General features: G+C 49.6%; 1 protein-coding gene and 1 pseudogene across 1 annotated transcript; both read right to left on the bottom strand.

The window, feature by feature from the left end:
- Window positions 1-532: 532 nt before the first annotated feature.
- On the bottom strand, window positions 533-27,647 carry CNGA3 (cyclic nucleotide gated channel subunit alpha 3). The gene is made up of 6 exons (XM_053924634.1): window positions 27,547-27,647; window positions 19,144-19,257; window positions 16,633-16,812; window positions 6,244-6,348; window positions 4,206-4,312; window positions 533-1,932 (listed from the first exon to the last, which is right to left on the bottom strand). The coding sequence occupies exons 1-6, from the start codon at window positions 27,645-27,647 to the stop codon at window positions 533-535; spliced, it is 2,007 nt and encodes a 668-aa protein (XP_053780609.1).
- LOC139440893 (protein disulfide-isomerase A3-like) lies at window positions 8,506-16,095 on the bottom strand (annotated as a pseudogene).

The raw sequence follows: 27,647 nt of genomic DNA, 5'->3' as shown, positions 1-27,647 counted from the left end.
GGAGACACCAGGTTCAGAAATCTGCCTCAAACTGCCTTGAGTGAGGTTGATTTGAGTTAGTTACTCACATTGTATTAGAATACTCACATTGTACCCACACATTGTATTTTCAGCCTCTTGTTACTTCTCCCTTTATGGCAGGTGGTGGAGGAAGGTGGGAAGGGGGAGGGGGACTAAACCACATTTCAATTATACAAAAGGAAGACCAGAAGTCTAAATTCCTTAGAGATAAAAAAAATAAGAGTTCATTTCCTACGTTTTCATATGCTTAGGCTGGTGACACCTTGCACTTTACCAAGTCCTGCCCCACGCAATGTTCATGTGGATTCCATACTAACCTACCACTCCACTGAGGTTGACATAATGAGTCTCATTTTCTAGGTGAGAAACCTGAGGCTCTCTGCCAGGACCACACCACCTGCAAAGGGCAAGGGGAGCTGGAATGCAGCCCTGCCCAGTCCCCTGCCTTGCTGGCTACCTAGTATCACACTGACAGCTGACTCTGAGAAGCAGGAGACAGACTTCTGTGTTTTCACTGTTGTTTGATTTCTGGTTCTAGAGCGACCCCATCAAGCAGAGGGCTGCTCCCACAGGCCTTCATCTGGCTTTCTAGTTGGCTGAGACGCTGCTTCACTTTCATCTGGCTGGCATTGTACTCAGCCAGGAGCCGTGCGAACCTGGTCTGTAGGGTGTCCAGGGAGGACTCCAGGTGCTCCACCTTTTCCTCGATGTCTTTGGGGTCTGCCCCAGCCTTGGCCATGTCCTCGTCGATCAGGTTGTCCTTCATCAGGATCTGCCGTCCTTTCTCCTCCAGGGCCTTCTTGGCATCAGGGTATTCAGTGAGTGCCTCCATCAGGTCATCCTTGGAAAGGCAGAACAGGTCTGAGTATCCGATGCTCCTGATGTTGGCCGTCCTGCGGTTCCCTGACTTGCTCCCCTTGATGTTTAAGATGCTGATCTCCCCAAAGTAACTCCCATCACCGAGGACCACAAACTGGGTGATCCCATCATCAGCCACCACTGCCAGCTTGCCCTCCTTGATGATATACATCTCCCTCCCGATGTCCCCCTTCTTGCAGATGTAGTCCCCCGGGCTGAACACTGCAGGCCGCAGCTTCAGCACAAGCTCTACCAGGAGCCCAGCCTCACAGTCCTGGAAGATGCGGACCTTCTTCAGTGTGTCCAGGTGCACATTGATGGCGATCTCCGCCTTCAGCTTGTCTGGGAGGCTCTTGAGCACCTCCTTCTCATCCACCGTCTTCCGGTTGGCCCACAGGTAATCAAACCACCGGATGACCCGTGTCTCCAAGTCCTTGGTCACCTTGCGGAACTGCATGTACTGCTTGATAGAGTCAATCTTGGCCTGGAACTCAGCCCGTGAAGCATTCATGTTTGAGATCATGGAACCCACATTGCCCACAATGGTGGCAAAAATCAGGACACCTACCAGGAAGTCTATGACTACGAAGAGATACTCCTCATCTTTCACAGGCGGTGGGGTCTCACCAATGGTGGTCAGGGTCAAGGTGGACCAGTAGAGACTGTAAATGTATTTCCTGGAAAGGCGCCCATACTCTGGGTTTGAGATGTTTGGGTAGACCCAGGAATCTGTCCCGAAGCCAATGGACTTGGAAATGGCAAAGTAGATGCAGGCATTCCAGTGGATGATGACGAGGATGTACAAAACTAAGTTCCCAATCCTGAACACATTGGGGTAGTTGGTCCTCGTTTCTGTGCGGTCAAAGAATTCGAAGAGCCGGGTAAACTTCAGTAGGCGGTTGAACCTCAGTTCTGGGTAGTTTATGCCCAGCTTAAAATAAGCCAGGTCTGTGGGGACCAGAGACAACACGTCCAGCTTGAAGTGCAAGGTTTTTGTGTAATGCTGCCACAAGCTCTTGGTATCTCTGACCATCAGGCCTTGCTCAAGGAAGCCTAAAGAAGGAGATGGAGGTCACTTGGGCATCCAAGAAGCTGGGTTTTTTGCCCACAGACAGATATTTCACATGACTACAAGAGACATAGTTATAGACAAATAATAGAAACCATGTCAAAAACCATACTTATCATTACTGCAGGAAATGTACTCTGATATTTACTAGTCTATAATGTTCTAATCCATTTGATTCAATTAAAAATGTAGATCAACTGGGTCCACTTAAATGTGGATTAGGTATTAAAGATAGAAAGAAATGATTATTAACTTTTGAAACATAAATGGAAGTGATATTTTTAATGGGTCCTTTAAAGTTAAAGATACATGGTGAAGGGGTTACTGTCTGGGATTTGCTTTAAAATATTCCAGACAAGAAAAGGGGTGGAAAGGGCGGATGAAACAAGATTAACAAAGTGTTGGTAACTGTTGAAGCTGGGTGAGGGGACATGGAGATCATAATACTACTCGCTCTGATTTTCTGTGTATTTGAAACTATTGATAAAAATGTTAAAAGCACAGGTCATAGCCTATCCAGCTGATTTCACCAGTCACTGCTGGGTGATGACCTGCCTTTGAAAGCCATCATCTAGGAAAGCAGCAGTACTCCTTCCTGGCTGCACACAGCTGTCATCCAAGAGACCTGAAAACATATGAAGCCCGAAACCTACCCCCCAAAAATTAGACTGGTCTGGACATTGGGAGTCACGAGGCACAATTGCTGGATTACTGGTGGAATCAATCCAGGGAGCACGACTTGCGTTGTTTTTCTTCTTCTCTTTTCTTAAACATTTTCAAACATGCACAAAAGTAGAAAGAATAATTTAACAAATGTTTTTAGATTTTGATAAGCATTGGGCCAGCCTGAGGGCTGTGAAACACCGGGAGCTGGACCTCTCCCTAGAGTTAGGCCTGGGCGCTTGCCACAGGGGTTGGGGCCATGCTCTGAGGCAGACAGAGGTAGGACTGCCCCCCTGGGAAAAATAAACATCAAGTGTGTTGTTGTATGTTAGGGATACCCTGCTTCCCAGTCCCCTATTCTTTATTCCATTCTTTGCTTATACTCATGTTCATTGAGAACCTAGATCATTTCATGGCACTCCTTGTGCCCTGAGACACCTCAATACTTCGTTATTACATCTCCTTTCAGTTTTGAAGAGTTAAGAGGTTTTTTTTCCTCTGAAATATAATCACAGTCAATTTGTTTTTGTGCCCACCTGTCCCCTTGTCCTCTGGCTCCCTGTTGAATTTTAAGTTGCCAGGGATAGCACCAAAACACAAGGAGGTGGGGGTGGTTGAGGCATAAGTCAGAGTAACCTGTCCTCCTGAAGCTTGGTTGAAACAGGGACAGCTGGCCCAATGAGCTGGGCCACTCCAGGAGTTCTTGTGTCTTGGCAGGCTTACGTGAGCATGGAGCGGCCGACCCCCAGGACTGGCCAAGTCACCCATGCAAGCTTCCAGCTGTGTACATGAGGTCTTCTGTTACGATGCTGGGCACTGATGTGGAAGCAGGGGGCTGCTGGGTAGTGACCGTGGACTCTGGGCCAGTCACTCAGCCTCTCTGGGCCTCAGTTTCTAAATCAGCCGATGGAGAGAGTCATGCCTGCACGTCTCTCTCATGTCGCAGTCCTACTAGGGAACCAGATGTGCTGAAACGCTCTGCATACTGTGAAGCCACATGGTCCATTGCCGTGATCCAGTGCTGTTTATATTGATGACTATGGCACAGTTTTTAGTTAAAAAATCTTGGAAGTCACAAGCAGGACCTCCACTAGCTTATGGGATGTCTGTGCAAATTGGGAAAAGATGCATGGCTCGGAGGCTGAGGCATGGGGGTGTTTGTCTCTCACCTGCAACCAGAGGCGGTCTGTAGGAAGGCCCTATTTCAGATTGCAGTTCTCCATATTAAATACTCCTGTAAAAGCCACAGAGTGACGTGCCCTGGGTCCTCTGACTCTCCAAGGGAAGACTGACCGAGATGTCTCCTGCTTCCAGGCCTGGAGGGGAGCTTTGAGGGAATGGTGTGGCCTTCTTATTTCATAGGTAATATGAATGAGGCCCCATCAAAGGGGTCATTGTACAGGAAGCTTGAGGCAGCACCACCGGCCTCACTACTGGAGGTAGCCCAGGCCGTCTTGGCCTCTAGTGGTCAGGGGTAGGTAATGTTACTCCACCATTCTCGATCTTCCTGAACATGGCTTGTGGTTCCCCCCGGACCCTTCCTGATGTGGGGCCTGGACCTGGCCCAGAGGGTCCCAGGTGGGGACACACTCACCTGTGCGGGCTCGCACCAGCACATCCACGCCGTAGAGGACATCAGCCGAGTAGTCCAGGACCAGCCACAGCATCAGGTGCTCAGACTGCAGCTCATCAAAACAGGCCCTAAACAGCGTGACAAGGAGTGGGTGTGTGGGGCACGGTGCCTGTTTGGGCACCAGCTCAGCCTGCAAACACTGGGCTAGCTGGTCCAGTGACAGCCGTGCCTGCAGGGTTTGTACCCCAGTGTTAGCACCCCAGACTCTGATGGGCTTTTCTGTCCCAAGGTCATGTAGCTTGGAAGAGCTGGGATTGACCCCAATGAGTGGGCCTTGATGCTTCTGAGAAGGAAGTTCTGAGACCCTGGGATGGGGGGAGGGGGCAGTTTCTCTAGGCCTCCCTGGTGATGTCAGGTGAAGGGGCTGAGGACTTGCCCTTTCTGGGGTCAACAATATGAGAATTTCTGGGAGGTCAACAACTGACCAAACCAGTAGACGTTTTCTAATTTCTAGATCTTTGTGTTCACTGTTTCTCATGCAGACACTGCCTGCAAAATATCCCTCTGGCCCCCAGGAGCAGCAGCTCACCTCTGTACCCCCAGGCATGCTAGGAAAGGTCCTGAGTTCTCCCCTTCTTCACCCCCACACTTACCCTCAGAGGAACAAGAGTCTGCCCCTTGCTCAAATACTCCAAAAGGCCCTGCTCACACCCCGAGAGCCGTGGGTCTCTGCATCCCTGCCATGCGGCACCATCGGGTGGCTCCCACACCAACCCGGAAAGCAGTACTCACTCCTTCAGTCTGGCCTTGCAGGCTGGCTCAGGAAAGCCCCGAAGGCCCTGCTTGTCCTCACAGAGCAGCATCTCTCCCCTGCATCCTGGTCCTACCACATACTTAGGAAAGCCCCAATGCCTTGTGCCCCCCCCCCCCAGAAGTAGTCCTACCTGCCTTGCAGCCTTGCTGAGGAAGAGCCCAAAGTTCCCCTGCCACCTTCCCTGTGCCCTCTCTACCCTCAAGAGAGGAGCAGCTCACCATGCACTCTTGTCCTGCAGGCCTGCCAAGAAGAGCCCCCAACCCCTTGCTAACTCTCAAAGAGGAGCCGTTCACCCTTTATCATGTCCTGAAGTTTGGTTAGAAAAGCCCAAACCCTCCTGCATGCCCAGAAGAGCAACAGCTCTGTCCCTGAATGCCTGCTAAGGAAACTTCCAAAGTCCCCACCTCTCAGAAGAATAGCTGCACCTGCTCATCCCCTCCAGGTCCCCCTTGCACCAACTCCAAGAGCCCCTTCACCCTTGCATTCTTGTCTCTGGACTTGAACAAGAATGCCCCAAAGCCACAGATCACTCTCAGAAATTCAGCCTCTTGTTCCTGAATCTTTGCCCTGTACCTTGCTCAGAAATGCCTGCTGACCTCTGCCTATGCCTTCAGAGGAGAAACGACCCATTCGGACATTACTCTCCTGCAGACTTTCTCTTTGCCCCCAGAGAGCTGCAGCCTGCCCACCTTTCTGTCCCCCAGCTTACCAAGGAAAGTTCCTGAGCTTCCTCTTATCCCCAGAAGAGCAACAGCTCGCCCTTGCATCCCAGAAGTACACACTTGCCTAGGAACTTGCACCCTGTCCTGCAGGCCTGCTCAGGAGCACCCCAAAGGATCTGGCTGCTTTCATGAGAGCAGCAGCTTACCTGTACACTTGCGCAAAAAGCCCAGCCCACAGCTTGCAATCACAGAACAGCGCCCCTGACCCACACCCTGACCCACAGGCTGCTCAGGAATGCCCCCCTCCCTGCCTGCTTCATCTTTCTCCTGCAACTCCATTAAGGCTCCAAGGTGCCAGGATCCTTGCTGTCTGTCCTGAGCACAGGTCCCACCAGTGCTTCAGAGCACCCTGTTGGTGCTTTTTTAGAACCTGCTTACAGATGGAGAAACTGATGTATAAGCAGCTAGATGGTGGCCAAGAGGAGACCGGGAGCCTAGGGTCTGGAGTGAGACTCGGAGTTCTGTTTTGATGCCTGGCTGCCCTCCCTCTCCCTTACCTCCCTGGGTGGAGGCCCACCCCTACCTGCACACCAGCAGACACCAGTTGTAGAAGACGGGCAGGGCAATGACGGTCAGCCAGCGGTAGTACACGCTGCTAGAGGGGTCCACCACGATGGTGTCCTTCTTTCTGGAAACACAGACATCCACAAACAGTGCAGTGTGCTGAAAGACCACAGCTTGGAGGGTCCTAAAAACCTGGCCTAGCTTAGGAACCCTAGGGCCATTGCAGGTGGAAGCTCGAGAGAGAGGGCTGTCCCAGACAGTGTCAGCCTCAAGGGTCACACGAGTGTCCCTGCATGGGAAGACAGGCTGGGAGGCAGGGCAGACTGTGTAAGTCCTCTGTCCCAGCTCTGCTCCCCCGGAAGCCAAGCTGACTGTGACATCACGGTGGTAACATCCGTGCCTTCAGGATGCTGGGATTCAAGATGCAGTGGGATGATGTCACCGAGGGTTGTGGATGAAGCCTCAGAACCACTTGAGGAGCTTTGTGAAAATGCAGTTCCCCGGGGCCCACCCAAACCCCCTCCAGGGCTGGAGCCTGCCAATGTGCATTCACACATTGCTGGGTGGTTCTGAGGCAACTCCTCTCTGGACAGCATTTGGGAGCCCGGGCTCTCCCTGGAGAACACTTCCCGCCTTGCTCATGCCATCTGCATAGATGTTCTAAAGGCTCATTTCCAAGCACCTGGATCCTGCCTCTCCATCAAAACCACCGCCCTGCGCATACCCAGGTGAGGTGGGCAACGCCAAGAGGACAAATGGCTTAGGGTGCTTTCTGTTTTCACTTTCCTGGGGATTAGATTTACAGACAGTGCTAATGATGCTTTTTCTTTGGGCCCATGGGTCCCCTCCTCCAGCCCATATGATCCATGTGCTGTCTCAGCTCTGTCTTGGGGGAGCCCTGGGGAACTTGCTGCCCTCACCTGGGCTCAGCAAGTGTAAGATTACCTGCTCACCGATAGGATATGAACTGTTCTCCACACTTACCAGCACTGGGTTTGGATTCAGGTTTGTGACTATAGTACTTCCAAGTGCCCAGAGAAGGCCCCAGCTTGCCTGACTGTGTGGATGGCACTTGTGTGGGCAAACAGAATGCCTGGGGGTGATGGGTCGCACCGGTTCACAGGGACATCCTCTAGCTGATTCCCCAAGGCTGCAGACCACCCTCACTACCTGTAAGCATGCTTTGGAGTCCTGGAGCTGGGCCAGGATTCTCCCTGCAGGACGAGGCTCTCACAGGACCTCATAGGCCTGACCCTTGCCTGGGACCAACTCCTCTTCTGCAGCCGTCACCAGCCTCCTCTCCAGGGCTACCCTGAGGCCTGACAGCATCACCCTTATTCCCAGGCCCTGGGTCCCTGGGCAGGGGCAGGCTCCATGTGACCACTGAACCCCTCCTGGGAAGCACTTCTCTCAGTACTTACTACTCTTGTTTTAGGCAGTTTTCCTTTCCCTCTTCTTCCTTTTTCTCTTTCTCCTCCTCTCTCACCTTGTCACTGATGATACAGGGTGACATTAAGCAATTTTCGTAAACCATAGACACTACCACATGGAGAGGTAAGCCGGATTGAGGCGGAGGAGAAGGCCTGGGGTGGGGACTGGGTGTTTCCAGCATGCTGGGGTGAAAGGAGTTACTGATTTAATAATAATAGTAATAATAATAATAATAATCCTGAAGTGTGAGGTAAACCAGCCAGCAAAGCTCACGGTGTGTACATTGAAGTGTGCGCAGTGGTTCAGCCCTGCAACTGTTGTGCAAATTTCGGCCCATTTTCATGAGCCCTGAGGATGTCACAAACAGCTAAGACTGGAGACATTTTGAGGTAATGGGAAGTAAACCCAAACCCACACTTTTAGTGTGAAAAAGTCACTGAGAGTCTTGGAAGTCACCTACAAAGCACTTTGTTCTGAAGGAAAGGGTGTGGCCCATTGGTTGTTCTCAAAACCTGCCTCTGATCAAATGAAAACCTGGCCTTGATGAGAAAGCTGGGGGCAGGAAGGAAGCAAGCCCCCCACAGGTGAGAACGGGCTCGCCACAGGCGGCTCATCTTAGAGTCACCCAAGAACGTGGGTGGAAAGCCATGGGCCCAAAGGTCCTGTGAGTGCAGCCATCTGCTTACACAGGGCTTCACTCCGATTCCTCTTCTTTATCAGCTGCCCTTTAAGGACTGGGCACAGTCATAGAGGCTCTCTGTTAATAGTCACGATAGTTCGGCAAGTCAGGCAATGCCACCCATTGAACAGCTGAGGAAACCAAGGAAGAAGGGAAGTGGCCTGGCCTGCCTCAGGGGTCCCCGCCAGAATCCTGGGCCCCTCTGACTCCCTTTTCCACAGCCTGGAGGAAGACACTGGTTGAGAGATCAATGTTGGCTCATTAAACACTCATTGAAGAAGACCAATGCAATTTACTTAGCATTTCCTAAGGAAGTAATTAAAGCTTTGTGCAAACAAGCATACAGAAGAATAGGCACTACCATTACTTATAATAGTCAAACAGTGTAAGCAATTCAATCACACAACGGCAGGAGAGTCATCATCAACGGTGAAATCCAACGAGGCCTCTGCAAAGGTCATTGAAGGGTATCAATGACATGGGAAAATGGTCCTGATGTTCAGCTAAGTTATAAAGCAGACTACAACGAGTTGATAATAATAGCTGTATTTGTTTGTGCTGCTGGCAGAACAAATTGCCACAAACTTCATAGCTTTAAACAACTCAAAGTTGTCTTGCAGATCTGTGGTTAGCAGTGTGGTATGGGGCTCACCAGGCTAAAGTCAAGGTGTCACAGGGCTGTGACCTCTCTGAAGACTCCAGGGTAGAATCTGTTTCCTGCTCACTTGGACTGTTGGCAGAATTCAATTCCTTGTGCTTGTATGATCAACATCTACACTTTGTCGCTGGCTGTAAGCCGAAGACATTCTCAGCTTGCAGAGGCTGCTACATCCTTGGTTTGTGGTACCCTTCTTCCATCTTCAAAGCCAGAAGCAGCAGATTCAGTTCTTTTTCAGATGCTGTCTCCCTCGTTCTTGGCAACGGGGAAAGGTTCTGTACTTTGAAGGATATATGTGATTTGAGGGGGCCCACCCTGATACTCTAGGATCAAGATCATCTGCTAACTCATGGTCCTTACACCTAATCACATCTGCAAAGCTCCTTTTGTCTTGTCAGGCAATATATAATCACAGGAGTGGGGATTAGGGCCCAGGCATCACAGGGACCCATTGTTCTACCTACCACTGCTTTCATGGGGTGGCTGTTCCTCTCCAGGACAGGCTCAGCCTTCAGGTATCCCTTCGGGTTCCCATCGGAGTAATCCCGCAGGGATCTCCCCAGAGCCACACCATCATGTGAGAATTCCTGCTGCACAACAAGCTTCTCTCCTTTTGCAGTTCTGACGGCAACAGCAGAACCTCTTTGGCAGTGCTTTCCAGACCAAAATTGGAAAGTTCGTGCGTAAAGGTTTTGCGGCTCGCTACAGCAGACTTGAGATTGGTCCAGCATCCATCCAGGAGTTCCTGTGCCCCCATCGCCACCCTGTTTCCCCAGCGGTGGAACTCTTAGCATTCTTTTCATCGCCCACATCAGGGTAAGCCTCCAGTCAGTCTTTGCCCCGTATCAAGTTGTTGTTGTCTTCTGCCTGGTAAGGCAGATACCAGGAATGTTTTCCTGGATATGTTTTTAAATCTGGCCACCGGACATTTTCTGTTCTGCATAGGCCACCATCTTGTCCTCAAACTTGTTCGTCAGATGTGAAGGATGAACAAGGTAATACCATCACCGTGACCATCATACTTTTCACCAGAGACTCGACATCATTGTGCATGAATCACTAGTTATCCCTCAAGTTGCTGGTTGCTTTTGGAAGCTCCGAGTGAGCTTCACTGAATAAATCCTTGAAGAAATCCACCCCAGAAGCATCCTTATCACTAATGAACTTCTCGAATTCTTCCTGATCCCCGAGAGGAGCTGAAGCTGGTCCCGCCTTCTCTTCAGGTGGTTGACAATTCCATCCACAGTCCCAGGCCACCATAAGCACCTGCTTCTTCACCATCTCCAAATACCTTCAGGGCTGACTATCCACTGCATCCAGACCTACTACAGGTGTTGGTGTTGGCAGTACAGTCAACCCTTGCTAATGGAACAATTCCTTTTAATCCGGTAGCTGCAGCTTCACACTTGAGGGAAGCTTCCTGAAGGGTCCACACCAGGGCGAAGAACCTGACAGAGCACGAGGACTGCAGAGCCCACGTCAGAGAGGCGACTCTCTAAAGAAGATGTCGTCCGTGAGTTCCAGCACGTTGGAAGCAGCTGCTCTGTGGGCCTGTGGCAAGAAGCAGCCCAGGTTGGCAGAGACACAGAGAGGCAAGTGAGGTGGGGCAGCCAGGAGGGTCAGGCTCGGTGGGAACTGCAGAGGCCAGGCCAGCAGCTCACACAGCCGGCCCAGGCGGACCTGCAGCCTGAGGTCCCAACCCCTAAGCCCGGTTCCAGCTGCAGTCTGAAATTATTCTGCTTAACATACTAGCCAATATTTATTGAGCACTGACTACACGCCAGGCACTGTTCTAAGCACTTTACATATTTTAACACATTTAGTTTTCATATAAACCTGAAACAAAGAGACTATTACAATATCTATTTTACAAGCCAGGGAGTTGATGCACAGAGGTCGGGTAATATACCCATGGTCACGAAGACCTGCCGTGGCCGAGTTGGGATACAAATTCTCTCAACCAGTATGTGTATTAAATACAGTCTATCTATCCATTCAATTTTCATACCTAGGAAAAACTGGGAAGTATCTTTGCCCACATGTTAAGAAGGGTTTTCTCTGATAATGGGATTCCACTGTTAACATGAAGTGTAATTTTCTGTGGGTGTATGTTAATGTTTGCTCTTCTGTGTTTTGCAAGTTTTAACAATGCACATATAAATACATTGGATAAGAATAAAATGTATTAAACTTAAGTGAGAAGAGCAAGTCTTTTCTGCTGCTGAAGTCTTAATATCAAAACACCAGCAGAGGGCGCTGCCCACACGCTAATTGGGCATGCTAAGCCCAGCTGGGATTTTATTTGTTTATTTTTATTTTTTTTTTAGTTGAAAGTATATCTCATATTTTATTTTATTTTTTATTTTTTACTTATTTTATTGTGGTTCGATTACCGTTGTCCGCATTTTCTCCCCGCCCCTCCCCTCACCCCATTCAAACCCACCTCCCTCCCCTGCTTCCTCCCTCCCCTGCTTCCACCCTCTGCCTTGGTTTTGTCCATGTGTCCTTTATAGTAGTTCCTGAAAACCATTCTCCCCACTGTCCCATCCTCCCTCTCCTCTGGCTATTGTTAGATTGTTCTTAACTTCAATGACTCTGGTTATATTTTGTTTGCTTTTTTCTTTTGTTATGTTCCGGTTAAAGGTGAGATCATATGGTATTTGTCCCTCACCACCTGGCTTATTTCACGTAGCATAATGCTCTCCAGTTCCATCCATGCTGTCGCAAACCTTGCTGGGAGTTTTAATTGCACCAGGTACAGGTTTCTTTGTCCAGAATTTTGTGCCACCCCCAGCTTTCCCCTCCCGGCCCCCCCCCCCCCCCCCCCGCCCCAAACACAGGCTTTGGCCTTTCTTCTGGCTACCAACCTGCTGAGGGCCTAGGAAAGACCCTGTACCATCCAGCTGCATTTCCAAATCCACCCAGCACTGACCCGAAAGACCTACACACAATACAATACTGGTTTCGGCTGGAACACTTTGATCTGGGAGGGAGATTCAGGACGCATGGGACTACAGGAAAAAGCCAGAAGTGAGGTGGAAAAATGGGGATGCATGTCCATCAGAGTTATTTCTGTATCTCTGTGTCTAGGTGGCCTTATTTGGGACAGTCTCCAATTTTGTCCCTTGGTCCTTGGCTGCAGTGTGGACCCACTAATATGATATGAGCCCGTCTGAAAGGTTTATCGGAGCTCAATGCAGCCAACACCATCCACTGCCCCCCCTCCCCTGCCGGCCTCGTCCACATGCCAGCCCCAGGACAAAGAAGCCTAGAGACCCCCAGGACCTCCGCCCATGGTTGCTAGAGCCCCGAGCCTCTCCCTGACTGTAGGGCTCAAAACCTGGCTTCAAAGGTATTTAATATCAGGTGTGGCTCTAAACCAAGCACATATTTCAATAGCTATTGTTTTGTAGCTGAAATAATTTCCTTTTTCTTGATTGCTGGCATTTGGGTCTCTGGATTTGACGTCCAAATTTATGCAAATAAAGTGCAACTAAGGTTCATGAAGGGTGATGGAGAAAAGTTTTACTGGAGGGAAAAAAGGAAATAACAAAAAAATCTTGGTGCATTTCTCTTTCAATTGGAAGTCAAGAAATTGGCATTTCTTGCTGATCTCAATGATTTTTCCTTCAGCTTTGACTGAGATGCTCACCTCTACCTATTCCCATGGTGTTCCATGAACGAGGCAAGAGAATGGCACACACACGCTAACACACATGTATGATCACACATGCACATTCCCTCCTTGGGCTCTTGGATGGCATTTGCCATGATCACACATCACACTGATCTGCTGGCTTAGTGACTGGTGACAGAAAGTAATTACAATGGGTCACCGTTTCTAGAGGCTATGCCCCGGAAATATTTAAATTTCCTCTTCCCACACTGCCCTGATTCCACGTTCCAAATTGGCCTGAACTGACCTTTAGGACAGGAGCTTTTCACTGGCACACGGGAGCCTGAGGTTCTGTGAAGGAGAATGCCCAATGCTCCGTAAGGGAGCTCCAGTTCTGCGCTCAACTGTACAGCAATAGAGGGTGCTCAAGCTGAAAGCAGTGGTCCCATCCAACCCTTCTTTATAGATAAGAAAACTGAGATAAAGACATAAAAAGACTTGCCCTAAGAAGTTATACAGACCAGGTCCCTCCCCTGTTTGTCCACAGGAATGGAAGTCCAATGAGAGGAACAGGATTCTGGAATGGTTTGTCAGTGTTTTGAGAGGGAAGCAGGGATACTTAAGGAGGGAGGCAAAGGTGGGGCATCTATGGGGAGGAGGGAAGGCGGGGGCTCTGCGGGGAGAAGAGGTACTCACTCCTTCTCTGAGTTGTTGCAGGTGTTGGCATTGCTCCTGGCCAGGGGCCAGCCACTGCAGGAAGCCCCTGCCACTGCAAGAGAACGAAGTGTGGGAACATGGACTCAGCTCCGATTCAGGGGACCATTTGCCCCAAGTGGTTATTCCAGCACTCCCCTACCCCGTCTCCTGGGCCTTTCCACACAGCTTGAAGAACAGAGGGTGTTAGGGACGAAAATGTTTTGTGACTAGTTCACTCTGGTAAAAGCCATGGTGGATGAGGGGGTGAATGCTTGGATAAATGGAGGCTTCTGAATAAATGGGGATCAACCGTGTGAGTCCATCCAGCATCTGGCTCAGATTCCACTCTATTTCACTCAGTTTAACCGTGGGGAAATGGCAGTGAGGGTACAGACATGGACCTAATGTGGCACCTGCCCTGGGGTGCTCTCAGGTAAGGCAGGTGGAGCGCCTTGTGCACCAGAATGGGCACGTCAGCAGCAGTGACAACCTGCTATCCCTGTTTGCGCAGGCTGGGCTCTCGGCGGGCACCTCCGCTTGAAAATTCAGTCACAGCTGTCACTTCCAATTTGCAGGGCAAACATAGATGGTGGGCAGCACTGTCCTAGTTCTTAGTCTCTGCTCTCCCATCCCCTGCCCTCGTGCTCATCCTAAAACTTCCAGGGCTGCCGCCCCTGATCTATGCGAGAACCTGGAAGGAGGAGGAGCTGGTCTTGCAACCAACTAAACATTTATTTGAAGCTGAACTGCACAGTACTTCAGGGTCAAAAGTATTATCTCCGAGCAGTCAACTGCCAGGGCACATTTTGGCACTGCTGGTGTAAGGAGCTTGCCTCACAGAGCCAGAGGGTGGCTTGCCTGTCTGTGGTCACTGCAGACACCCATGGGAGACCTGGAGAGCAGAGCTAGTGGTCAGCAACACCCCAGCCTAACCCTCAGGGCCCGCCTGCTACTATATTGACCACCTGGCCAAATGCCATCTTGGGTCTCCTTCTTACCCTGCCCAAGTCTCCCTCTCCTCAGTGGGGATTGGTTCCAATTATCTGAAAAGCCAGGAAGCAAAACTTCCTGTGAGATTGTGAAGGAGCGAAAGCTTAGCTGCATGGGGTGCAGTGGCCTGTGTTTATCACACCTCTGTGCTGGTAATTGCACGAGCCCAAACCCACCAAACTAAGGATCCATCTCTGCATACATTTTGCTTTGCCAACAGGAATTTGCTTCAAAAATTCAAAGTCTTCCTCCCTCAGGAAGCCTTCTTAATTGATCAGCTACCATCCTGCACCATCAAATTCATCTACGTACTCTGAACATTCCCAAAAGAGACCAGGCATTTGTATACAGTTGAGCTTGGCCCTGATAAGGTCCTACCTCAATCGTCCACTCATCTGGCCACATTGGGAAATCGACAGAGTCTAATGTTCATCTGCATTAGCCTAAGGTTGTAGAGAAATTAGTTTGATCAATTTAGCCAAAGAAGTCTTTGCCTCCCCAAAAAGAATTGAATGGGTCTGGTCGGCTTGCTAGCAAACCTCTTTCTTTCCTCTTTGCTTCTCTTGCTCCTCCTCCTTCCCCACCTTCTTTTTCCTTAGCTGCCAACCTCCCCACCCTGTGCAACCCCCATCTTTCTGGCTCAGCAGTGAATAGTGCTCAGGCCTTGCAGTCAGGGAGGGCCTGCTTGGTCTGGGGCGCCTGGCCCTAGCAACTTGGGACATCCTGCACAGGTCTTAGCCAGCATCCAGGCCCTCCATGGTCCCCTTCCCAGGGAGCCCAGGAGTTTGCACTCCAAGCTTATGAGAAAACAGGAGCCCAAGAATGTCGCTCCAGGGCCTTCACATCTGAGGCAGCAACTCTCACAACTCTCCCCAGCAAGAAGACTGAAGGCGGGTCTCCGAAAGTGATCACTAGCAAGAAATTGCCTTGGACTCTTTCATCTTAAACATGCATGTGCATTTTGCCATCTACTGCATGTCCAGAAGTTAAATGGAAGCTCCAGAAAGAGCCATCCTGTGTCCCCTGACCTTCATGACCTTTACCCCCAGGGGCCCTTCTGTGCTCATTTCAGATGCCCACAGCTGAGCACTTGTCATTTGGTACAAAGACACACGGCATTGTCTCCAGCAGTTATATAGAGACTCTGCTCTGCAGCAGGGGGCTTATTTTCACCTTTGCATCTTTTTTTTTTTTTTTGAGAGAGAGAGAGAGGAAGGGGAACAAGGGGAGAGAGATATTGATGTGACAGAAAACACCAAAACACTAATCGGCTGCTCCCCACCCCTGTATTCACTCTGACCGGGATCCAAACTGGTGCCCCCTCACTTTGAGGGACAACACCCAATGCACTGAGTCACATCGGTCAGGGTTTCACCTTTGTACCTTATAAATCTTGGCATTACTTAGAAATTTTAGCCAAGAGAGCTTTTCAAGCCCCTCTTTTCAGAAAGCAGGTTCTGAGCAGGAGCCCGCCTATTCATGAGGCAGAGGGAAGATCAGCTTCTCCTGCACGAACGCCTTGCCTGCCCTCCCCTCCAACTGCCTCTCAGGTCCTGGAGACCCCCTGCTGCTCAGTGACTATTGATTCAGCTGGTGGTGGCCCAGTGGTCTCTCCACTGACCACGGGCTGGGGAGATTTCTCAAGAACAAGAGAGGAGAGAAGCAGCGGCTGTGTGGGATGCTGGGGGTGGGGTGGGGACATCAGCCCAGCACCTGTATTCTCTACATGTCTGCCCCAGATGGCACTGGCCACAAGCTCCCCATTGGGCAATGGGTCAGGCAAGATGTCCAGGACCCTCATTCTGCAGACACTTGTTCTATCAAAAAGCAAATACTTCCCCACCCTAGCCTTTCCTTGTGTCCTTCCCCATGGATTTTAACCTGATCTGGAATGAGTGGTTCTCCTTGAAAATTCTCACCAATGTTCAACCTTATTCCCAGAAAAATGCATGCATACCTATGCATAAAACTGGGTGCCATTCAGGTTTTCCCCGAGGCTCATGGTATCAAGGTGGGTTTGTACCAAGGTGGGATACAGTGCAGTCTAGGAGGAGGGTCCTTTGAGGGACAGAGATGGGTGAGGCAATCACCCCCGTGTGTGTTTCTGAGAGCACCAGTTACAGGGGACACTAGCTGAACTCTGAATAGGATGAGGTCAAGTTTCTCATGAGGCTAGGGACCCTGGTTAAAGGGTTTCTTTCCTGTAGGACTTCGTGCACTTGGACAGTGATAGCAAGACAGAAGCCTTCTTCAAGGAGAAGCTTACAGCTGAACTAGCAAGCGATGCCTCCTGCTGCCCATCTGGTGTGGGTGGTTCACCCTTCTTTTGGCTCCTTACCTGCTCTCTCTGTCTGGTGACTCCTGGCCACTCCCATTGGCCTGGGCATTGCTTTCTCGGCTGGACACCTCCTTGAGCTCAGCTCCATAGAAACGCTCCAAGAAGGAGTCAGGTCTCTGGTCCTGATGGTGTAAGTGCCTGGAAGCCCACATACGCAATGAGGCGATGAGGCGCCACAGCCTGGAAGGGCACAGACGGGTAGCCAGTACACAGAGGAAGAAGAGGAAAGCTCTGTCTCATTCTAGGTCCCAGGCTCAGGCTGCACCTCACTATGCTGGGGCCTTTCATTCCCATCTCCCTGACACCTGCACCCAGAACACAGCTTCCTCCATTGGGGACGTTGTCCTCACAATGGCTTTGTCTCCCTAACACCTTGACTCCATGAAGGCATGAGCCTTCAAACGGACAAGAGCAAGCTTCTCTGCTCACTGTTCCTTTTGCCCCATGTGAAACTCTCTGCTACGACTGGTAAGCATAGTAAAAAATATCATTTCCCAGTGGGGAAAAATTGAGAACAAGGTTTAAGGAAACAAGCCCTCAGATACAATTAAAAAAAATCCTTACCTACAGAGAAATATCAATGTGAGCAAGAAACATCAATCGGTCGCCTCCCTTACGCATCCCTGAGCAGGGATCAAACATGCCACCTTTTGGGATGTTTGAGGATGGGATGAGGATGGCGCTCCAACCAGCTGAGCTGCCTGGCCAGGGCATCCTCAGACACAATACAGAGTCTTCCCACAACCCTTGTCCGATGGTTTCTTACACAAACTCTCATTTTCTCACCAGCTCATGCGTATATTCCATTGCACCTTGCCTTGACCCTTCTCCTGGAGCCAGACCCCACCTGGGCCTCGGGCCCTGAGACCACTAGTCCATGTCCACAGTGTTAGTCTTAGCTCCAGCTTCCCTGAGCCCAGCCTTCCGCCATCTCTGACTCTGCCAGGGGATGGGAGGAGAGGCTCAGCTCTTTATTTCGGTGTCTGGTTTCCCTAACGTGGCACCAACAGTGCACGCCACAGTCCCCAATAAATATAGTTCTGAACAACCTGGAATAAAGTAGTGAACTGTCACACATAGTGACCCTAACTGCACTCTTGTGACCTTAGCCTAAGGGACTAAATTAAAGCAAGAAAACATCCCAGGAACAGATGTTTACAGCTGCTGCTGTGGACACCTGTCAAGCTGCCTCTCAGCCCAACTTATCTGCTCTGGGTGCTCCCGGCTTCCACAATGTCCCTCTGCCAAGGAGGTGAAACCAAGGCCATACCACCCCCCAGCCTCAGCCAAAGGGCTCAGAGATGGACAGCTGAACATCAGAGTCACTCAGGCTACTGATCTGAGAGCCACTCCAACATGGGGCTGAATGTTTTAGCTCAAGAGCACATGGTGAAGGCCATTTTCAGCCTGTACTGCTGATGTGTGAGCAGAGAGACAGAAACAAAGGAGACAGGCAGAAAAAAAGCATCAAGACCTAAAAGTCCACGAGAAAATGAGAGGGAGAAGATAGTGCCTCCCCAGCTCCCCTTATGAGCCCCACTGGCTCCGGTTCTATGAGGAGCCTGTATCTTACCTTCACCAGCACCCTGCCCCAGCCCTGTCCCAGGTCTTATATTTTGGGCTAGTTTGAAGGCATTCTTTCCCTTGCAATCAATGAGCCTTAAGACAGCACTTCATTAGTAAGACGAAAACACTGCAAATCACTTAAATGTCCAACTATAATGGAATAGTGAAATAAATAATGGTAGCAACATTCACAATGAAAAATGTGAAGAATAAATAAATAAATAAATTTGCAATTACCTTAGGCAGAAACTGCAGGACACATGATTATCGAAAATAACTATGGCATTGTTAAAAAAATTGGTGGATGGAGACCAGGAGCACAGGTCTGTGGACCCGCTGTGAGTCCGTGCCCGGCTTTGATGCAGCCCCCGCGCCACCGGCCAGCGTGGGCACAGGTGTTTCTAGATAAGACTTGAAAAGGTGCAATGATTTCCCTCAGGTGGTACAGCTACTGAAGCCAGAGTACAGATGGCACCGGAAGGCAGACAGAGCCTGGTTAACCTTTCAAATGCCTTCACGCGGACACACGATATCTGGTGAGGACCTGCCATGGGTGACGTCAGAAGTGCCACTGCTGTGGTCTACGTGCTGCGTGGTCCACCCAATGGTCTCCCACGGCTGGCTGGACTTTTTTCCTGAATTTTTTTCTGAACCTTCCCTGGTTGGCTTTTTTCCTGAATTCTTCCAGAATTGAGCAAGTCCCGCAAGATCACTTTTACTAAAGCAATTTCAGATAAAGACAGTTTTTATTAGACTTTTCTGAGCTCAGAACACCTGACCCAAGAGAGAATTACTCACTGATGGATTTCTGACTGCCCTGCTCCTGCCTCTATTTTCTGTAAATCTTCAACCCACCCCCACCACCACTTCTTTCTGAGATGCATCTACTTCCTTTCTGCCTCAAGTTCCCCCTTCCCAAGGTGAAGGTTGAGACCCATCAGTTACCTGGCAGGATCCTGGCCCGTGAAGGAGCCTTGCCCAGATTCAGACCGTCCTCTGGTCTCCATGGCGATCCCTTGCTGCAGTCCTGACGATGTCTCCTCGCATGGCGAGTGAGTCCTAGGAAATCAAATATTCGGCAGGCTAAATTGATTTCAAGCTCATCCACCTCCCGGACACACTCAGGAATGAGATGGCCAGACGCCGTGCTTAATGAGGACAGCTGCCATCATGGGGCCTCGACCCAGGGGCTCTCCACTTCGGGTCACGCTGCTCCAGGCCCTGGATCTTACGATAAATGTGGCCTTTCCTTCGCAGCAAACCTGACCAAGGAAAGTAGCTCAAGACCAGCTGCTTGCTGCCATGGGCTCAGTGTGAGGGGCAAGCCAGCCGGCAACCGGTCCTCATCAGAGCACTGGGAGGGGGCGGTCCCGGTGCTGCCGTCTTGAGCCACAGCAGCTGTTTCCACACTGATTCTGGAAGGAGGACTTTGGTTCAAACTCATCTCTGCCTAATGAAACCCTATCTTCCAAGGCAAGATCAAGTGCCGCCACCTTGAGAAGGTCTTCCCTAGTGTTTATGGAATTGCCTAGAATAAGACCAGTGGGTCTGTGAATATTTTTCTTTTTCTCCCTTTCTTGTAAAATCTCCTGGGACTGAGGCTTGAGCAGCCTGATTAAAAGCCATCCAGGCACTGGCCTCGAGGGATTTGTACTTCATTCTGTGAGTCTTGAAAAGCCCAGGCAAGACAAGTTAATTCTATCTCATGACCTATTCCAACCCAATCAGCCTTCTTAACATGGTGGTAAAGGCTGAAGGAGGAATTAATGTCAGAGGAAAAGGCCCCATTTCTCCCCAGGGAGTGATGAGAAGTCAGAATCCTGTACCCATGTTCTGCTGGGGCATCTTGGCATAGCCTCTACTGCTAGCAGGTTCTCCTCTCCCTCAGCTTCCCCATATCAAGGCTGCTTTCTTCTGCTGGAAACTCGGAGTCAGGCACCTCCATCTCTTCCATGGCCACCTTCCACGATGAGACAACTCTCACACCTGTGCTGCTTTTCCAGCCTGGAACCCTCAGCTCACCCAGCCATTCCTTACCAGGTTCATGTCTCTTCCTGTCACAGTCATTCCCCTGCGGACAGGTTCCTGCATTCCTGCTTGACTGGGCAGGGAGACAAAGACCACCCTGCTGCTACTGGACCCCAAGCCAGAGGTCTTTGTTTGTGGGTTCGTGTGCTTTTGGTGCCCTCATCACCAACCACTATCAGCGAAAACCCAAGTCTTGTAGCATGGCTGCTGCTAAGCCAGAAGGTCCTGTTTTATGCATGTACAATTTATTTGTTGAAAGTAAGTATTGGACCTTCCATTTATCTGAGTCTTTCCTCCCAACTCCATCTCATTCACAAATACAATACACAAACTGTATGCCATTTATTTACTGCTTACTCTATGCCAGCCACATATGTTTTACCATTTAATCCACATAATAACCATGTAATAGAGGAAAACAAGGTTCAAAGAGGTTAAGTAACTTTTCCAAGGGCATACAGCCAAGTGGCAAAGCTGAGATTTGAATGCCATTCCATCCCATTTCAAAGCCTGCTTGCATCCACGCCACAAAATTGCCCTCTGTATATATGGTACCATTTAAAGCAAAAGTTAAATAGGACATGGCTGAGGACTGACCCCTGTGGCATGCAACTAGAGACTCTGATCCACCCAGCTAGCTGCACTGTGTAGGCGTGACTCTTTATTTCCAAACCACTTAACTGAATTCTACCTCTATACCTATAAGAGACCACTCATGTCTCATCTTTATACATATAGGAGACCCTGTCAGCCCTGCCACAGTTAGGAAGCTATAATTCAGTTGCCCTTCTAATAGTCTGTGTATTGCAAAGGAGGAATGCTCATTCCAAGGCACTGAGGTCAGTTATAAGAGGAGGAGACAGCCCTTGGATCCTCACAGCTGGCCTATGGGGTTGATGAGAGGGGGCAGTGCACAGATAGGGGCCTGGAGCTTGGTCATGGCATGAACACCTGGAAGAACTGGAGGCATCCTCAAGGATGGACATGTCTTTTCCTCACCAGCAGGTCCTCAGGGAGCTCTTGGCACCAAGCAGTCAACCCAGCATTTCAGCTGAGTCTGGTTTCAGTTAATTATGAGGTGGGGGAGGCACATCCTGAAACCAGATTTAGTTGCATTAGCAGCAAAAGGTCAATGCCCGCGGCATCAGAACTTGTGGGCTAGTGAGGAGGGCAGAGCCCACCCCAGTTTCAAAGCAGGTCTGCTGCTGGCATCAGTGAGAGCGATTGTGTGTGGACAGGACCTTTGGCACTCACTCGGAGGAGAGATGGCAGAGTGAGAGGCCTGGGTCCAATCCCTACCCCAGCTTCTATTAGCCTGGTGTTCTGTGGGCGGACCACTCACGCTTCCCGAGTTTGCTTCCTGTTCTTCATAGAGGAAAGAAAGGGGAAAATAGGATTTCATATTGATTTAAGTGTTGTTCACAGACACAAGTCCAGAGGGCACGTTTAGTGGTGAAGAATGGGGCTGTTAGTTAGTAAGCTAGTTAGGTTTAACAAAAGAGAAGGAAGAAAACTGGCTGAGCCCGAAGTTAGGAAACTACAGTTTCACAGACACTCCAGGGAATGGCCCAGTCACTCATGGAAGACAGGCTTTCCGATCACCCCAGGGAACAACCCCTCATTTCCCCCAGATTAATGGGGGAAGGAGGAACAGTGAGGAGGAAATTCCTGTATGGATGCATGCACAGTAGGAGCCAAAATGGATACAAACCTGGGAAAAGCCAGGAAAGAGATTGGATAGTTTGAAAGAAAGCTTACCCCTCCCCAAACTCAAGGAAGTCAAGGGAAGCTTAAGGAAGGCCCCAGTCTCTCTTTAGCAGCCCCATGGGCCAGAGCGCAGTGGCAACCTGGCCAGATGCCACTGAGCCTTGGCTGAGGTTGTGCAGATAGGGAATGAGGCACAGGGAAATTTAGAAACTTGCCCAAAGTCAGCTGTGGGTGCTGGGGTGATGCAGCTCTAGGCCCTGTTGATCCTCCTGGGCCTGGCGGGCCTGCAGCCCATGAAGCTAGATTTCACCCACAGCCAGAAGGAGCTGAACTACCTGGTCATGGATGAGACATGGGTGGTGAACGTGGGGGCAGTGAGCTCGATGTACCAGCTGAGCACCAGGGAAGTGCCTCGTGGAGTATGGTAGCCTTTTCAAGGGAGCTCTAGTAAATCTTGCACTGTTTCTTAAAGTCCCCCTACACATGTGTCCCTGAAATGCCTTTCCTGTGACAGCATGGAAGAATCTATTTCCAGACTGTTCTTCCTTTGGGAACAGTGAGAGCCTGGTATGATCTAAGTTCACGGGACCCGAAGGAGTCTTTCTTCCTGATGCATTTCTACACTTGGTTCTTGATGCTTGAATTTCTACCGTGATGTCTTTCTTCTAGGCCAGAGTTCCTACCTTGTTAAATGCCTGGCGTATTTAAACAGTAAACCCAATTAGTTACTCCTTTGAGGTGGAAGGGAAGATGAGAAGAGAGGAGAGGAACCAAATGTCTGAGGTGACATTTATAGTCCCCAAGGATGCACAGGTACTGAGAAAAAAGAGACACTTTTGGCAACCAATGCAAAAAAGGGACCTAGAACCTCCTAGGGAAATTCAGAGGCAGAACAGACTGGGAACTGGACCCTGGTCTTCCCGGAGCTTCTTGGGGGACCTGGGGCAAGGACTTGACAGGGCCTCAGTCTCTGCAAAATGGGCAGATCAGGCCAGGACAGCCCTGAAGCTGCCTGCCTTCCCACTCATAGACCCCAGCTCTAGGCGGTGATGGTGTTCTTGCAGGAAAAAGCCCCACGAGGTTGGTAATTAGCAATAACAAGAGCAAGGAGGGCAACACAATGAGGTGACTTTTTGAAAGACAAGGTACTTTCCAACGTACAATGCTCACCTTCCATGTTTATTTATAAAGAGGAAGTGATGTCTACGAGGTACCTGTGTCCTCTGTCATTGGGAGAGGACAGAGGTCTCATCAGAACTGGAACTGGTAATTAATTAACTTTGCCCTCTGTGGAGCACCTGCTGTCTTCCTCCAGTGACTTTGGGGACATGAGAGTAAACAGAAGTGACCTTTTAGAACAAGAGTGAAGAGTATGATGGTACATTATACTTCTTTTCATCCTTCCAAGTCCCGAGGAACTTGAGTGGCCAGCATGCACTGCCGTTGGCCGCATGTGCTCAGGGAACTGAAGCCACTGTGTTCTTGCCTTCCGTTCCAGGCGAGCAGCTGAAAATGGTTTACTTCAGTGATAATTCCTTGGCACTCAGCTCAGGGATCAACATGAAGACAGTGTCTTTTCTGTAGGACACAGACCCCTTTGCCCCAAAGCTCACCTAAAATAGCTACCCTAGGACACTGGGCTGGGACCTGGGGTGCCCTTGGTCCCAGTAGCAATTTTCTGCCTTAGATTCTGGAGTCTTTCCCTATTGTGTCATCTTCAAAAATACACCAGGAAGCTCTTAAATAATCATCAACTAAACAGATCTAAATAGAAAATAAAAATTACAAACTTGTAATTTTGGTATTTTCAGGGAGTAAACTTAATTTTTTTGTTAAATGAAATGTTTTCATTCTTCCTTATGACTGTTCACCAGGAAAATGACCCCAATGACTTAAAAAGAGAAACAGAAACCTGAATCTCCAATTTGGTAAAAAGCAAAAAAAAATCCCAAAACCCTGGGGGCAGGGCTCTCTCAGGAGAGAGGCCAAAGTGTCTCCACGCCCTTGGGGCCTCCTCGAAGGGCGGCCTGGATGCCCAGGCTCCCGGCACAGGTGCTGGGTGTCACTGAGGACAAAGAGGACACACGTTCACAATTATTTCTCCCAAAAGCTTTCTAAAAGGATTTGAAGTTTAAGGTGAAGATATGTGGTTTGTTCAAACACTATTTCCTCCCCTAAAATAGTGACTTGAAACTTTAAAATGTTTTCTTGTATGTGCCAGAGTCCTGTGTTCAAATAAATCTTACTGGGAAAATTAGTCTGTGACTAGACAGATGCTGGGCTGCGCTGGGAAGCACCTGCTCCACTCCCAGCCTGAATGTGGTTCCCAATCCCTGGTGATGCCATGGGGACCATTCTGTAAATTTCCATCTGTTTACCCACTCCTGCTTTCACGAGATAAAGCACAGCACTTCTCTCATGAAAGAAACATTCTCTCTCTCTCTCAATCTCTCTCTCTGTCTCTCTCAACTCTATGCAGTGTTTTCATGGGATTCTGTATTAATTTGCCAACAAGATTTTCCCAAATGAGCGGTTGGGTGAGGCCTCAGGTGCCCAGAGAGATTTAGCTAGTGGTCAGCCTGAGAAAGCATGACTGGGCCACAGTCAGGGAAGGGCCTTTTCCAGATGCTGGAACAGCTGGGGCTCTCTGAGGAGGAGAAGGCATCCACACAGAGAGGGCCCACACAAGGGGAACTCATTTCCAAGACACGTGAGTGTTCATGGCGCACTTACTACAGACAGGGACTGAGCCAAGACCTCTAACCTGTTTGAACCCCACTGCAGCCCTCTGAGGTAAGTGCTAGTGCATCATGCAGATGAGGAAACTGAGACTTGGAGCAGTTAAGCATCATTTCAGAGCTGGTCAGTTATGGAGCCATTCTTCAGGTCTGCAGCCTGACCTGAGCTATTAGTCTTCATGCCGGTCAGGGAATGGGCAGTAGGGAGGGGCCCTGGAGGTGCAAATAGCATTGTTGAAGAGCATTGATTCAGAGCCCTGACCTGTGTGGATGACCGACCCCCCCTGAGAGAATTTGAACTGACATGAGCCCACAGTGAGTCTCTTGGAAGCCAGAGGCCCATCGCTAGGTGTCAGTGTGGCTTAATAAGCTAGCAATTCCTTTTGCAAAGGCTCATCTTCCAGGGGCTCTTATTAGCCCACTTGAAAGTCAGGGCTTGCAGGCCACTGGCCCAGGAAGAGCCAGGAGAAATCAGGCAGAGCTGGACCACTGTGGTATCTGGTCAAGCAGTCATTCTGGGCAAGAGCCCCAGCACCACTGGGCCTTCCTTCTCTTGAGTATCTCACAAGAAGGAGCCAGATTGAGCCTCTGCTGCTCTTTTCAGCCCCAGGGAGTCTGCTGCAAGCTCCAAGAGATGCTCTGGTTATGCCCCACTGGAGGCAAAGGGGAGCAGTAGGGAGAAAGTTCCATTTTGCTTTAAACTCTCCCTGATCCTGACAGCCCAAGATCCTGGGAGCCAGATGCTACCCAGGGAACATGACTTTACTGCTGTGCCCTGAAAGGATAAAGTCAGTGCCATTTGCTATGGTGGCACCATTTGCTGAGCAAGCCTGTGACCTTGTTAACATGACTGCTATTTTACTCTTCTGAGCTTATGTCCTCAGGACTGGAAATTATTGGAGAGCAAGGACAGAACTAACCGCTCCCTACAGCCACAGGCAGAAGATAACATGGGAACAAACTGCAGCCTCGGGTTACACCCCAACAGCCCAGGGGACACACACAGCAACCTCCCACCCTTTTTTAATCCAATTATAACCCAATACAATTTCAAAGCACCACCCCTCAATGCTGGTGTCTCTCTCCACTCCATGCCCCTCTCCTTTCTTGGAGAGTGACTAAAAACTTTATTCTCTACATTTTCTTCTCTTTGTGAATTCTTTCACAGCTAGAGTCACCTACCACCCTAACATGCCCCATGCTTGGCTCTTTTCTCCCCTCCCCCCAAACTCGTTAGAAGCCCACCTTCGAGGGACTTTATTAGCTCAGATATGGGAAGGACACTATTAAGGCATATCAAAGTTTTAATAGCAGATTAGTGTCCTAAAAATGTTCCATTTTCCCTTAAGTAAGGGGCAATGCCTTAACCTAAAGGAGTAAGTCTCCAGTGGTGGGACACAGATAGTGACAGCAGGCCAGTTAGGAGGAAGCAGTGCGAGGAGGGTGGGGGTTTCTGAAACCCCTGAGTCACGTCAAATTTCCTGCGGCTCCAGCACCCTGTTGAAATGGATGGAGGGAATAAATCTCTGTTGGGATGCTTGGAGACTTTCCTCCTTTTGCCTGAATCCCAAGAGGTGGGAGCCAAGAGCTATATAAATGTTCTCTTTTTTTCAAAGATTTTATTCATTTATTTTTAGAGTGAGGGGAAGGGAGGGGGAAAGAGAGGGATAGAAACATGGATTGGCCGACCACCTCCAGCATGCGCCCCGACCCAGGAATGAACCTGCAACCCAGGCACGTGCCCCAACCTGGAATCAAACCAGCGACCCTGCAGAATAACTATCACTCTGCAGAACAACTCCCAACCAACTGAGCCACACTGGGCAGGGTTGCATAAATTTTCAATAACAAAGACTCAATCTCTCTGGAAATTGTTGTCCATCACTCACTTATTCACAGTTAAGGAACTGGAACCAAGAACCCAGACCAAGAAGAGACAAATGTGTATCTGAGTGAGGAGAAATGATGGATGAGGGCCCAATACCAGTGACATGGGGACCGAGGGACTGTCATTGCAGTGTTTTGGCCATCAGATACTATGCAGTTATCATGGGAGGGAGAAATTTTCAGTGTTATATATGTAAGACAAAAATAACACAACTACTGGAAATAATGTTTCTCATGGTTCCACTTAATCAGCTCACTGGGAATTTAAGAAATGTGAAAAGGTAAGTCCACTTACACCAAACAGGCACCCGCCCATTTCTTCACTAGTATGTCAGGGACTTGGAAAAGAATGTGCTCCACTGTGCAGTTGTAGAAACTGAGGCAAGGAAAGGTTAAGGTGAATTTCCCCAAGTCTCCTAGTAAGTTAGCAACCAGGTAGAAGTAGAACTCAAGGCCGCAGATTTTCCTACAGCTGAGTGTGTTGGGATGTCACTGACAGGGTTAACGGCTTTGCTGGCAGGGCACGGCCCACTCCCTACAGGCCTGTGAGCACAGGGTAAATCCCGACCTGCCCCTGGAAGTGAAGGCAGGGCATCCCCAGTGCCTGGGACAATGGCTGGTGCACACAGAGTCCAGTACATATTTGCTGTATACCTGGGAAGGTGTGGCAGTTTGGAGAAATTTCTACAGTAGAGTTGAATCTGCCACATTTGAATCTTCATTTTGTTATTTTCTAGAAGTTATGTAACTCTTGGACCCTTATTTCCCTACATCTCTAAAATAAGACCAAAAGCTACTTCAATAGCTTTGTGGGTAGGTTGTGGGGATTGAGTGAGATGAAAAATGAAGTTAGGGGGCTCATTGTGAATAGCCCCAGCCCACTGACCTGTGGTTGGTGACAGGCAAAGGCATTTCTTCCCCCACAGTATAGATCAGCTATGGGAATAACCTTTTCCAGGCATAAAATTAAAAAAAAAATCCATCTTACCTGCTGAGGCCATTTTCAAGGTGATCAAGATCTCTGTCCGTGGTCCTTACCACAGGACAGGGCAGGTTGGGGTGGGAGTATTGAGTGTTAATCCTGGCCAT

Source organism: Desmodus rotundus, chromosome 5 (assembly GCF_022682495.2).
Source record: "Desmodus rotundus isolate HL8 chromosome 5, HLdesRot8A.1, whole genome shotgun sequence".
NCBI lineage: Eukaryota > Metazoa > Chordata > Mammalia > Chiroptera > Phyllostomidae > Desmodus > Desmodus rotundus.
This window is presented reverse-complemented; position numbering and strand designations above follow the sequence as displayed.

Excerpts from the sequence above, each read along its gene's own strand:
- CNGA3 (XM_053924634.1), bottom strand. The coding sequence starts at position 27,647 with ATGGCCAGGATTAACACTCAATACTCCCACCCCAACCTGCCCTGTCCT. Across the intron at positions 19,258-27,546 it reads CTTGAAAATGGCCTCAGCAG|GACTCACTCGCCATGCGAGG; the intron begins GTAAGATGGATT and ends TTGATTTCCTAG. Across the intron at positions 6,349-16,632 it reads TCACCAGACAGAGAGAGCAG|AAAGAAGGACACCATCGTGG; the intron begins GTAAGGAGCCAA and ends CTGTGTTTCCAG.